General features: G+C 37.7%; 1 protein-coding gene across 1 annotated transcript in view; it reads right to left on the bottom strand.

The window, feature by feature from the left end:
- The window catches only part of SNTG2 (syntrophin gamma 2), a 254,428-nt gene extending 239,645 nt beyond the window's left edge, over positions 1-14,783 (bottom strand). The window contains exon 1 of the mRNA XM_061990346.1: positions 14,712-14,783. Coding sequence (XP_061846330.1) covers positions 14,712-14,783 — 72 coding nt within the window. The remainder of the gene's footprint in view (positions 1-14,711) is intronic.
- Positions 14,784-15,084: the final 301 nt, after the last annotated feature.

Below are 15,084 nucleotides of genomic sequence, written 5' to 3'. Positions count from 1 at the left end.
TAGGCATTCATTATCATCATTTGCGACCGTAAAGAATGATTTTCTTTTCCTTTTTGAAATGATGAGCAATTTCAGGCAAAAATCTGAATTACACAACACTTCTTTTAAAAGCAACTTTTTGGAATTTGGTGGGTGTTGTTTACCTCTAGGATTTGGACTAAACATCCCAAAAAATAAACTGTTCCCATACATTTCTTTAACGTATTTACATTCAGTCTTCACATGCATTACAAATGAAATCTATGCTTCCTCGAACATGCAAGCACATTCTCTGAAATTCTTCATAAATGCAGAGCACAATCCAGCTCTGTAAATCTCCAGAACTACTGAGGGGTAGGGCAGGCAAGAATGAAACAAAATATGCATATGCACACTCATGCACAAGGCAAAATAAGACTCAGGCCTAACTCTTGACAACTTAGTTACAAAAATTCATTTATATTCTGTGCACCTTCACCGAAGTTAACATATCGCACAGAAATTGCATTTATACTAACGAGATCTATTGGATCTACAGTTACTGCCACAAAAGTGCAAGAATTCATGTGGTGTGACTGGTATTACAAGGATGAAAACGAAAAAAAAAAAAAAAACAACACCAAAATCCTTTAGTTGTTAATATAAGTTGTGAAATAACTGCAGATGTTATTTACTTGGATTTCCACACATCATTTTACATATAAAGGAGATCTTCTTAGTCTTTTAGTGCTTGAGATAAATAAAATATTTCAGTTACATCTAGAAAAATCAAGATAATCACAGCTGTAGAAAAAAAAAAAGTTTTGCTGAAAATCATGAATATGCTTCACTTCTTGCTCTTTTCTGGTATTGCCCCTTTGCATTTTGCTCAGTCCATGTCTTTCTTTTCATATCTCTGCATGTTTTAGTTATTTTTTCATCTTTTTAACTTTATGTAATTTTCTCCATGGTTACAAACCAGGTTTGTTATTTTTCTGTCCTGGTTGAGTTTCCAAGTTCTCTTAAGCTAGTTGATGATTTGAGTACTTCAGTCATAATGAAAATCCTGAACAGCACAACACATTCATATCACCTTCTCAGCTACTGCTTTAAAAGATCTGATATCAAGTAATTAAAAATTGTAACTGCAATGGTATGTTTGCATTTGAATTCTCCAGAGATTGTGACTCAACAACTTCCTTCAGCAACATCTTCCAATGCTTGACAACTACTTCAGTGAAGAATGTTTTCCTAATACCAAATTTATACTTCCCCTGAAACAACTTGAGGGCACTTCCTCTCATCCTAACTTTAGGCCTATTCTTCTCATCTTGAGGTACTTCAGTTTTGTCTTCACTTTCACCATTCAACAACTGTCTCATGTTTCCCTTTTTCAGTATTTTACTACTAACATAGTGACCAAAGCTCTTCTTGTTGCCCTTGTAAGTCTGAATTCCAGCTGGGTTTTTGACTGTCCTGACACCATTCCCATACAAATATGCAATATTTCCACACTCCTCCTTTGTAGTCCACATTTGCTACATTTTTGTACTGAAGCTTAATCCTAAGTTCTCTGTTTAACACAGCTTTTTTCTGACAAGTTTACTTGATATTCTGAGTATTGTAACAGAATTTCTTGCTCATGGAGTAGGTTTCCAGTCTGTCACTCCACTCTGGCTGGAGAGATGGCTGGACCTAATTAGCTGCAGATTTGACTATTACCAAAGTAAGCTCATACAGGAAAGGAAGTCAGAATATAATTATCTTTGCATCACTTGGCTCTAGAAGTTTCCTTGATAAGGAAGATAAATGTCACGGATAAATCTTTGTAAATCTAAACTTGAACCCTAGCTACGGGAAACATGATCTCACATGCCTCTTCCATATTTCAAGTATCTTAACAGGCAAACTCTCCAGCTCCAACTGAAACTTATCTCCAGACTGGCAAAGCAGAAAAACATAAAATACACATACATACATATATGTGGGTGTAGTATGATATACAACTTACCATTCTTAAAAGGCTTCTGATTCCTTGTTCACAAATTCCAGAGTTTACTTTGCTGCAGAAAAATCTAGCAGCAATTTAAGCAGACTAATTCTCCCACGTAATTCATGAAAAACTGAACCACAACTAATGTCTCTCTCACATATACCAAGCAAATGAGTGGTAGCAGATCCATGGATTTGGTTGGGGGGGAGGGTGGCTCTGAATATTCCGTCTAGCATGCTTTATAAATATATCACCCAAGTAGCTCCAACTCAAACATTTAAACTAGTTATCACTGCTATAAAAAGAACTGATGTTTACACAAGTATTTAAACTTTGTCATGAACAATTTAGTCGCAAACCTGTTAATAATACCCAGAATATGGTGATTATTCAAAGAATAGTGTTCACTTTGCAATCATATAAAGGGATTCTGCTATCAAAAAGGCTGTAAATCTGGATGCTAAAAAAATAACTTAATACACTGAAGCACACAAGGCCACTTTAACAGAAAGAAATGGCTAAAAAAAATAGAACTTTTTTTATATATATAAAAGAAACGTAAGGATTAGGGAAAATCACAAGCCAAACGTGAGTCAATCATCTATTTCATGCTCCAGGATTTGTAATTATGAGTACTTCATGAGATATGTCTAGAGTAATCCTGCTCAATTCAGTGGTATTGACTGGGCCACAGCTGGAGTCCCATCAACAGATTTTACAGACAGATACAGGCCAGAGTCTGGGGATAGATGCTGCTTATATTACAGAAGATATATTGACAGTCTTCAGATATGCTGCAAAGAGGAAATATCCTACTGCAAAGGCCAAAGGAACTGCAGGGGAAAAAAAAGGAGGGGGGGGCATAAAGCCAAAGGAATGTAGAAATGCAGGTTAAACAATTCGATCTGATCCTGAATAACTCAGGTCTACAGGCGCAAGGGAGCAACAAGAGCGGACTGCTCCATTGGCAAAGCTAAAGAGGTTGTTCAGGGTGGTGGTGAAGCAGGCAGGGGCAGTGTCCTTACTGACCAGGAGCACAGGGTCACACCTTACACGAGCACAAAAAGTAGAGCAAAATGCCAAAGTACAATAGCAAACCTGACAAAACAGAGAGCAATGTTTATGAACAGAAACAAGAAATGCACAGGTAAGAAATGTATGTTCTCCTTAAACTTGATTAGGAAAGTTCTCTCTGAGTTGATCTACAACAAGAAAACTTTATGTCATATACTTACCTCCCTCCACCTCCACCATAATCAAATTGTTGTCAGACTAACAGTTCAGTCCATTGGATTGGGCTACAGCTATTCTGAAATATAACCCCAGAGATTCATAATTTGTGAACATTCAGTTCCTCTGTCTTACTCCATACATCTACTCTTATTCCAATGCGCTACTTACCAACGTAAGATATACCTTTGGTACACCCCGAACCACTTTCCAACATTCATCACATGGCAATAAATACAGATGATAATGAGATTCACCTGAAAACCATGTCCCTAATCCAAAGTAAAATACTAATACATGTGTCTTAGAATGAAATAAAGACTATTTAGAATGGAATATTGTCTGTCATCATTTTATGCTTTGTTCTGCAAGCCACAGAGCATATAAATGTTTGTTTTGATAATAAAGTCCTTGACTTAGCTCACTGGTAGTATATTCCTCTGAACAGAAGCACCAGCAAGTGTCAAACAAGTCAGAATACATCAAGTTAGTATCAATGACAAAGCAGACAGCTACAGAGAAGAGGATAAGTCTAAGCAGTAGCATCTATACTAGCAAATAAAGCAGCTGAGGGCGTGGAGGTCAGCTGGCACAACTCTGATCAGGGAGTCTAACTACTTTTGCCCTTCCCGAAGACACGAACCACCATCTTGCTGCTGACCACAGAAACGTTCTCAGGTCATAGTCTGAATATTGACTGGACTATTGACAAGTAGCCTAAGACAAAAGTCTACCAAGGAAAATGTTAACAGTTTAACAGTATGATATAATGCATTTTAGGGCTTGGAGAAATGCCCTGGCCTTCCCAGTGTAGTTGGTAGACACTAATTCCCACCTAGAGATGGGAAAGGATAACAAAACCTACTTTCTGAAGGGTATGATCTGAATGGAGATATTCTGCTTCAACAATAGTTACTTGAACACATCCAACGAAACTCCCAGACCTCAAGGTATGGCAGTGCCATAAATCATAGGTTAAGTTGTACTACCAGTGGAGAGATTGGAAGACTATTAAGTCTAAGACAGCTTGTTATGTTCTGGGTAACTGAAATAGTAATAAAAAGTATCTCTAAAGCTGATCAGTGAAAGCAACAGAGAACATGAAATTAGTACCATGAGATATTTGACCTCTAAATATCAAGCAAACCAATACGCGATGACTTTGAATGCAGTTTACAGTTAGTGCATCTAAATTTTTATTCTGTGCAATAACATTCAAGACAATTATTTTCCATTATAGTTAAGAAAATACTTTTTAATATTTCGTGTCGATTATGTATAGAGAAGATAGACTACTGTTTGGACTGCTCTTTTAAGCCACATTCAATTAAATATAAGAGAGATAATCAGGTCTTGGTGAGCAGAAGCCCTCCTAATGAAACATCAACACCACAAATAAAAGCAGAAATTATAGTCAAATAGGTCGGTTACAAAGAAATGCTATTCTTAGCTTTAAATAATGTTCCCTCTGCTTTCATTTTGGACAATTATTTGATTACTTAATTTAAATGGAAAAGATCCGTTTTCCCTAGGACAAGAATTTTCAATTTATATTGATAATAATTTCTTGGCTGGCCTCCATTTGCCTAAGTTTCCCAGAAATACTTGAAAAATAATGATGCTCTACAAAACAATATAATTTTTACCACTTGTAAATTTCGTTCAAAAGAAATTTATATAACTGCATTATGTTCATCTCACACATCAGTGCAATAAACCACGGCAACAGGCTGGTGAGTTTGTTTTAATTTATCCAACTTCTAGATATGCTGGGCTAAATCATAACTTTTTTAAGGCAGTATAATCTGGAGCTAATTTCCAAAACATGAAAACATTTCTGTAGTTCTCCAAGAGCAGACAGCCCTAACACTAATTGCTTAAAAAATACACAAAACACTCTTTGCACCTCTATTGTGGCACTTCATAGAATCATAGAATGGTAGGGGTAATGAATCACATATTGGACTAACAGAGGGAAAATTTTATAAATGTTTAAAAATGAAATCTTCATTTTATGCTATAAACTGATGAAATAAGATATTTTTGTGGAATTGAATTAGATTGACCCTGGTCAGATCAAAATAACACTAGAATTACAAGAGTTTCAGAATCAACTCAAGCAAGTTTACTACATTTAATTATATTTAGCTATGAAAACTATGGCCAACAGACATTAAGTTAACCTTGCTGACATTCATGAAAGTCTGTCAAATTGCTGAAAGCTGAAAAGAAGAAAGAGAGATAGCAGAGACTCAAGTATGAACTTTCCCTACTAGACACATATAGAAGTAACCCAGAAAAAACAACCCAGTGCTCTCTGAGGTCTAGGTAACAGCTGAGCTGTCTACCAATTCACTCCTTTCGTATCTATTCCCTTTAATAACTATCCTATAATGTTTCTGTTCTTAAAAAAAAATAAAATTTCTCTTCATTTTTGTTTACTTCTTGTCAACTGATGTGATAAACTGTGAAACAGAGCATCCACAAAAAGCACATGTTCAGCTAATGAGAAAGCCTGAAAACTGGTTTGTTCTTTTTTTTAGGTAAAAGCAAATATTATAAAGAAGGAACATAAACAGTAGAAGCACAGAAGTCAAGCAGCATATAAGCACTATTAGTCATAAAATAAACTAAAAAATGAAGAGGTGACAAAAAACAAATTGAATCAGATTGTTAATTGTGGAAGGTTTCTTCCTTACTGGAAGTCAGTAAAAGATTACCATTCTTTCCTGTTTCCTGACATGTGAAAGAAATATTCTTGCAGGTATCAGTCACAGATGGTTCCAACTTCTACAAGATTGCCCTTGGCAAGAATTACAAATCTAATTTTTGTTTTCTTACTCTAAAGGTTCAATTATAGATAGTAAAAGTCAGAAGGATGAAGCACTCTTCCAAGCTACAATTTATATTGTCTGACTGTCATAAACAACAGAAAGCTCTTTGAGGTTGTGTACGCAAATCAGATCTAAACAATATCAGTTCATTAATTCTCTCCAGTGGGTTTCTGTGATAGAATTTTGACAATTCAGACTTCAGACTTGCTTCCTGGACCACCTACCGCTAGGAGTACCCACATATTCCTAAGCCAGATATGCCTAAAGCAGATGTTCCTGTGTGAATCAGTATGATTTCTAAAGAGATCATGTTGCTTTTAAGTTTTCAGAGACCAACATATCCTACTACATCTCCAATCTTGATTGCTTTAACTGAATTGTGATGGCATCATGCTTTTGTTTATGTCCCATTTAACAACAACAACAACAAAAAAACTCCATTGCTGTTAAAACTTCTGGAAATCTAATTTCAATGAATATTTTTTTCTAAACAGAGGTACACTGGATAGATTTAAGCCTCATCTTCTGACACTTCATAAGTAAAAGGGGTGATACATATCAAATGTTGCTTGATTGGGAGTAAAGACATATAACTGTAAAAAGTGAGTAAATTGTCTCAAATCCTGTTTCTACCATCAGTCCCTGGAGAGGATACTATGTAACAAATGGATAATTCAAACAAACTTTTGCTAGTTGGTAATTTGGCTACAGTAGATTTTAGTCATTTTCTAATGTAAAATGAGTTTGTCTTGAGTATACCATGGAAATTGGAGGTTTGTGTGGACTTAGATCCAGCAGGTTGAAGTGCATCATTACCCATAGGTTATCTGAAGACTGAGGAGGTCTTCATTTACTGTGTGATTCCTTGGAGGATACACAATTTTTATAGATAGTGAAAATAAAAATATCTTGCCTTAAGAATTATAAATAGTATTAACTATAACCTCTTCTGTGATTATAGCTTGGAAGAAGTATCATATAACTAGATCATGAAAAAGAAAAGTTATTGTCAGAAAATAGCAGCTTTTATTCCTTCCTCTATTTTTCATATTTCCATGTACAGACACATACAGGTAGTCAAACTTATGAGTGATACAGTACTTATTAATGATACAGTAGAATCAAAGATTCTTTCCATGATCACAAAACAATGAATAATTGATTTGGAGATTTTAGTACAGTAAAGTTACTTCTCAAAGCACACTAAAAATTCTAATCCATTTATGTAATGTAATTTTTCTCTTATTTAAAAAGGACTATTCTGCTTAGCACATCCAGCATATGTACCATATGACACACCAGATGCCTTGGTAATTAATTCATCCTTTCATTGAAAAGTATAATAAATAGTTGCATAAAACAGTGTGTTGATGCAACTGACAACCACACTGACAATTCAAAACTAGAAAATGAAAAGATTTATAAAAAGCAATAGCTACATCACAAAACAAAGACTGTCAGACTGAACTGACAACATATGCTTACTTATGCTTCAACTGTATTCTGGAAATGAGCAAAGAGCACAGATTGCTGTACATCCTTACACTGCTCTTCCATCAGGGCTCCTGAAAGGCGGTACAAGAATGTTTAAATGCTGGATTTGCAAAAATGCTACATAAGACAGCAGGATATGTCAAAAAAAAAAAAAAAAGAAGAGAGAAAAAGAATCATCAAATAAAATTAGATTGCAGAGCCTGCTTGAGAAGAATAGAATATTTTATCAGTACAGAAGAAACTTACATTTTATTAACAGAGCAACACCTATGAGTAATTCTCTAAGCCTTTCTAAATAGATTACTTAATACTGTTACACAGGATTTGTATGGAAAGCTGTGCCTATGAATTTCTTTGCAGTATCTACATCTTAGCTGCAGTCAGTGAAACAAATGAAAAATCTGTCTCTGTCTGTTGAATGAACAGGTTTGCTGGAGACGAAGATGCTTGTCATGCTTGTGAAATAGCTTTCAAATATGCATGTATTCTCATGATATCTAAGATGAGATGAATTCTGATACTTTCCTCCAATAAACCTAATAGTAATGAATATTTTGTTTACAGAAGTTTTTTCCTCTAAGGTGGTCAAATTATCTCTCACATCATTTATTACTGTGTATGCTGCTTGTTCCATATTTTTCATGTTACATATTAACTATTATATAAGCTGCATAATATTATATATCCATATCCATGGCAATGCTAAACATACTACTCCTTAGTTACACAAGCAGTAGAAGCAAGTATGTATGTGCTCTTAAGTTAAATGAATGAATACTCTCCAAAGAAGTCTGCATCCATTATTGAATGGGACAGGATAGTGCACAATTTACTGATGCAAAAAAATCAAACTCAGAAATCAAAAAAAAAAAAAAACCACCCCCATACCTCTTGAGATACAGAAGAAAACTTTAAAACTGAGAAACATTCTCCCCATTATGTCTTCTCAGTACACAGTGAAACTTCCCTAAAGTTCAGAAAGAAAATTTACTCATTCCAAATTTACAAAGAAAATCAACTCAAAATCTTAACTAAATCCTCTTCCCTTCAGCTTCTCCACCATTAAAGTAGGAACCATAATGCTCACCCAATTCACAGTGTACTGTAAAACTCAGTATATTCCTATTTACAGTTTATTCAGTGTATGGGAAGAGTTAACAACTATCAGTACGATAAACCGCAATAACAGCTGAACTGTTAAAGCTTTGTCCACCAGCACACACAGTGCAGCCAACACAGTTTTACCACTCACTATGTGCAAATAATCTCCCGGAAACAACCAAGCTGAGCTACTCTGAGCCCCATTTGAACTCGCTCCACTTGTTGTTAGGCCTACTGAAAAACTGGGCATAAAAGGGAGTTCCCATCAAATGGTACAAGGACCAAACTTTAATTTCGTGGCAAAGAAGAATCATTAAGAGCTGATAAGAAAGACTTCACACCGAAAGGCTTTGATTTCATCTCTGCCTGGGTAAGATTGCCTCTGGAATCCCCGACAAATCCATTAAGTCCTCTCTGTTAAACATCTCCACAAGTGAAGTACAGAAGTGAGTACCGCTTTAGATCAGGAAAGTGCTATGGAACTCATCTGCTCAGACTCAGGGAAGTATGTTTACAGCACAGATTATGACCATTTACAGAAAAAAGTCTCTCTGGATGCATTTCGCGTAGCTGATCACATTGCATAGAATTTGCCTGTGCAAGTGAAAAGTTTCTCCTTAGTTTTTATTCATCTGGTGAATCTGGTAGTCTCATAAACTGTGCAGTGGGATAAACCTCAAAACAATAAGCATAAACAATCCTGAAAATTTGGCATGGTGGAGGGAAGCATTATAAGGCCAATGGTTTTTAAGTACCGTACAATGTGAGCATGTACAATGACTCTTTAAATACAGTACAAAACAACTGAGGTTTTGCATTGATTTTCCTGCCCAGAACTTCTCTAAATACTACAAATGCATTTTGTCCCTACTACATTCTGTACTTCACAAGGAGATGATAAATGAGATAATATTGATTAGATTGTGCTAAAAGGTTCCAGCTCTTCAAGGTTATATCCTTTAGAGAGTTTGTAAATCTCATTACAGAAATCTGCCTGCTGATAAACATAAATAAAGAGTGGCAGAAGGATTTCAGCATGACAGTTCTCGCTGGAGTCACACTGTTCTTCAGACAGAAAGTTCAGACAAGCAGGTACACTGGAGTTCAGAATGGCAGAATCAGCTTGTCTTTCTCAAAGAAAACAGACTCCAAAAACATTAGATCGATACAATTATTATGTCAATATTAGTACATATTATATGAGCGTTACTGACAAAGTGTGTCTGGAGTAAAGCACAATCTTGAGACTCCGTTGGCTTGAACTGTCAGCTTTGTCAGAAATATGAAAGATGAGACAATCCACTAAACTATTCCAAGTACTTTAACATTAAGTTTTTATAGTAAATTAATCTTAACTTCAGATGAATGTCAGCATCAGCTTTTTTCTGCTTTTGTTATGGGAAAAAAAAAATACATGAAATAGCACACACACAAACGGCAAGCACAATAATCTGCTAAATTCTCCTCAAGTTATGCATTCAATCTTAACTAATGGAGGAAAAGAGGCACTTTCACTAACTAACTGGTTTTAAAATCTTTCATTGCTTAGGATTTCTCTCCTAGACTTGGACAGGGGGCAGAGGTGGGAGCAAAGAGAGTGATACTGAAAAGGACCAGCGATCCTTTGGTCCTGGTATACAGAAGGCTGTACAGAGCCACCAGTGCAGACTGCCAACCAGGAAAGCTAACAGCAACACCACAGATGTGATCCATGTAATCATTTCCCTTGTCATTCATTAGACTGCATGAAGTTTTGGGCCCCGCAAAACAAGAAAAATGTTAACAAACTGGAGCAAGTCCAATTTATGTCCACCAGAATGGTCAGGAGTACTGCTGTGAGGAGAGGCTGAGTAAGCTGAGTTTGTTTAACCTAAAGCAGTGGCTTTGGAGAGAAGCTGACAGCAGGCCTCCCTCCTGAAAACATCCCAGCAGTGAACAGGTTGTCTAGAGAGGTTGTGCAATTCTCCATCCTTGGAGAATTTAAAAAGGCAATGGGAAAAGATCTGAGCAACTCAGTCTTAATTCAGTGTAGTCACTGCTTTCATGAGTAGGTTAGGCTCACAGACCTCCCAAGGTCGCTTTCAACCTGAACGACTCTGATTTACGCTTGCTGTCTTTATTATCGTGATGCCACTGACAAGCAATATTAGGTGTCAGTGTTGCAGGAACATGGTCATGCCCTGCTCCTTCTGCTGAGCTCTGCTACCAATTTCTATTCTCGGCAGTCTACGCTCCCAAGTGAAAGTGCTTCTATTTATATTCACCTCATAGAATGTTTAAAACATCAGAAAAAAAATTGCTTACTATATGAAACACAGATCTAAGGTGTAAAAAGAATACAATGCCGTTCTTTTCTGAGATCAGATATTGTTTTTCAAAGCAGCAGGTGGACATGAAAGTCATTTCTATTAAGATGTTAAAGTCATAAGCTTGAATAAGGTTTTTAGATATTTTTATCTGATAACTGTTTTCACAGAGATATGTACAGGTAGAAGCAGGATTATTGTTTTGGTTGCAATGGTAGGGAAGCCAAGGGAAGAAACTTGAAAGGTTTGCATATTGATACTTATCAAGTACTTCACAGAATTCTTTAACAGGATCCCCAAATCAGAAGACAAATTCCGTTCACTTTGTGACAAAAGTTTCTGAAATCAGCTTTTTCCCAGCAAGGAATTTTAATAGCAAATGAGAGTGTGGGAGGAAAAGCTTAAATCAATAAGTATATCCTATTGATTTGTATTGTGGCATGGACAGATCTTGGAAATAATCTTGAAATCCATGCCTTCTTAGTGCTAATAGAACTTTCAAGAAAATCATAGGAAAGTTGAAGCTTCTTGAAGTCACATACAGTATGACCAAATGCAGTCCGACCATAACAAAATACCAGTATATAATATTAATGGTGATCATCTGTTTTAGGAAAATGGCAAGACCAAATATTGACCCTGAAAGGACAGACAGAGAAAAGACATTGATGTTTGTGGTAACGTGACATCTAGTGTTCACTTTCAGGAAGCTTCTGTATTGGTGGGTGCCAAATGAAAAAAAGAGGAGGAAGGGAAGAGAAAATTTGCATGTGCTGCATTTCCTTTGAGAACACAGTATGGGTAACTCCAGAAAAAGAGAGCTATCCCAAGAAAGTTCCACATAATCTTTTTCATTCAGGTTTCTGATGAATAAGAAAGGTCTACTGATAATTTCCATACACAGTCACAAAAAAACTATTAGAAAATTGAGTCTACTACATATAACATGCACAACAGAAGTTTAATAGTTCTCATTTAAAACAAACAAACAAATGAACAAACAAAAACCCACAACTAATGACAAGGTTTATTTATAGGTAGCAATGAGCTATACACCTTTACTTCATTTAAAATCCTGGTATATCAACAGTATGAGTGACTGTACAGCTATCATTCTCTTATATGCTTCTATCAACACAATGAAAAGCACGCTATCTAATGCATACTAGATCAATGAAGCCATAAATTCCACATAAAATCATGGCACAGGCACTCTGACATAGCAAGTGACAATTCTTATAGGACTGAGTATTTCTGCAGGGCAAAGTGGGGAAGTATTATATAAGAAATCAGAACAAAAACTTCACTACAGAGAGAGGAAGCATACACTGCTTTCTGAAATCAGCTCAACAAGAACATGTGTTTCATCCCAAATGAAATAAGTATCAGAAACTGCACTGAGACTGTCAAAACATTTAGAGACAAAGTCTGACTGAAACTTCAAGCTCTACAGAACAACATATAAATAACTTCACTTTAAGAAGTTTATAGATATGTCGTGGGAAACATTCTTAAAAACATTCTTAAACATTCTTTAAATTAACGAGTTAAAAATACAAGCACACAAAATACATCAGCATTGTATTTCAAATCTAGCACGCTGTCTTTAATTTATAAGTATGCTGAATTACTTTCAAAGGTGTGGTATTTGTCATCCTCCTGAAGACAAAAACATCACAAACATACGTACCTTTAAGTATTAAGGCTGCCTAACTACCACAATCCCAAACAGGGAATCAGACTCACCATGCAGTATGTAATAAATGATAACTAGCGTTATTATCTCTTATTTCTGAGAAAAATGTGCCCAGACACAGTCAATATACCAATATAAAACCACACATTTCTGTTAAATAACTCAAAAAATGCAAGTCAAGCACTTCTCATGCTATTAATTATAGAACAAGTTCTCATTTTAAGATTGTTTGAGCATAATTCTCAGCAGAGGATGAGTACATGGCATCTCTGGGGAGCCAGGCAGCTACGAACTCACCTAAAAAAATGTCTACCGTAAGATGTCCCTGTTGAACTTAAAAGTCTGTATGGCTTTTTTTTTTTTTGAGATTATATATACATGCATGCTTTCAATCATACATTTCTATTTAAAATACTCTGGAAAGTGAGATTAAGCTTTTATCAGAAACTAACAGCTTGCCAAACCTTTAGATTCATGGCACTATTTCACATTTAGGGTCTAGGTAAATTATATAGCCACAAGCCTTTAGTTTCTACTACTCTTGTCCAAAAGGTCTGTTCACCATTCATTCACCATCTAATTTGGCCCTTGGCAGAAGTCTCACCAGTATCAGCAAGAACAGCATGTTCTATTGGTCTTAAATATATGTATTTAACATAAGAATGCCAGACATAAATTTCACCTAATGATAGTGATTATCCCTCACCTTTAATGCTGAAATATCCTGAACTGCCATACAACCTACTCAGCTGTTAACATTTTAAGTAATTGCTGCAGAGATTATTTTTGCCATTTGGGAACAGGTCTTACAAATTAAGAGCTGCAGAAAATGCAGAGGATGGTGGAGTAAGTTTAACTTGATTATTTCCTTTTGAATTACTAGAATTCTAAAATCTCAAAAGGTTAAATGTTTGCATCTTTCCGCATACAGTCAAAAGTGAGATGCAAATATAGAGTGCATACAGTGCAAAAGCTGGCTAGCACAACACAACAGTTTGTTTCCACAGATTTCCGTGCAGCTGCACATGCTTATGATTTCAGGTAGCCTCTACTCGTTGCTCCCACATTTGCATCTTCCAAATATTTACTCTCAGTCTTAAAATTACACAGGCTTAAAGTAGTTATTAATTGACTGTGAGGGGGAACATGTCTTTAAGTCATTCTTCAGGTAGCTGAAAGGAGATGCCTTCTAAACACCACTCAGGATAAAATACCACTGTCTTCCTTTAAAAATTGTAAGGCTATGGTCACAGAAACAGCTTGAAGGATGGGGAAAAAAAAAATTAAGAGCTGTTTAGCACCAGTAAATTAATTTGTAATAAAAGGAACGACTAACTTTTAGACAGGGACTGAAAAACTGTATGATTACACTTCAAGAAAATAACGTCACATGCCAGGAAGAGCAGCACATTAAACCACATAGTTTGTAATGACTTTAAATGGTACTCAGGGCATATCCAGTACATTTTAAATAAATCAGGGACAGCTGAGAACCGCCGTCAGAGGGCATAATTCATAAATGATTTTCCAAATATATTGCCACAGAGTAGCAAGTTTTTTTGCTAACTCCTTCGCAGGCTTCTCTTGAAAGTGCGTGAGGTGCAAAACACGTCGAAGTACCGAATTTTCTTTTTGTTTGGCCAGCACAGGCTTGCAGCCTGGGTAACAAACCGACTGATACCATGCTGTCTTCGGGAAACTCGACCACATTGGAACATATCACGGCAGGTCGAAAATTGCTATCCCAGCAGGTACAATCCCCCCAGCATGGGGACAAATCCCACCCGACCGCGCTCAGACCGCCGCTGCGCGCCCGGCTCCTCACCCCTGCAGCCGGTGTCGGGCTGAGGGGCCGAAGTGCGAGAACGCAACCGCCCCGCCTGAGAGAACTGCGCTGAGCTGGACCACCCGCCTCCTCCTTCCGAGAGCCCCTCGGCGTCGTACGGGGCTGGCGGGCTGGGCCGCCCCAGCTTCCGCTCCCCTCACGCAGGCGCCTCCCTCCCGCCCTCCGGGCAACGTCGCCAGCGGGACCCTCCCCACCCGCAGCCCCGCCGCGGGAGTCGGCACCGGGACGGGCTGAGAAGAGAACTAGTACTTGCCCAGGTGGGGACGAGAAGGCTGCCGGGGCGCTCAAGCGGTGCTGGAGTAGGCTGTTTCCCCGCCACGCTCATCTCCTCCCATGCAGCTGGCGTAGTCCTCTCAGACGGGCGGCTCGGCGGGACGCGGCGCCTCAGGCACCGACTCCCAAACGCCCGCCCCTACCGACAGCGCCGGCGTCCCGGCTCCGCGGGGCAGCCTCACGCCGCACCGCTCTGCCCCGCGGCCCGGGTGGGGCGGCGGCACCTGCACCGGCAGGGCGGGCAAGGGGTGGGACTCGCCGAGGGGGTATAGTCAGAGGCTCGGAGCCAGAAGGGGAGAAGAAGGCAGCGAAGCCGCGCTGGCTATTTAACTTCGCTCTTCTCCGGGGGGAAG

This window comes from Colius striatus, chromosome 2 (assembly GCF_028858725.1).
Source record: "Colius striatus isolate bColStr4 chromosome 2, bColStr4.1.hap1, whole genome shotgun sequence".
Classification (NCBI taxonomy): Eukaryota; Metazoa; Chordata; class Aves; order Coliiformes; family Coliidae; genus Colius; species Colius striatus.
Note: the sequence above shows the minus strand (reverse complement) of the source record. Positions and strands in the feature narration are given on the sequence as shown.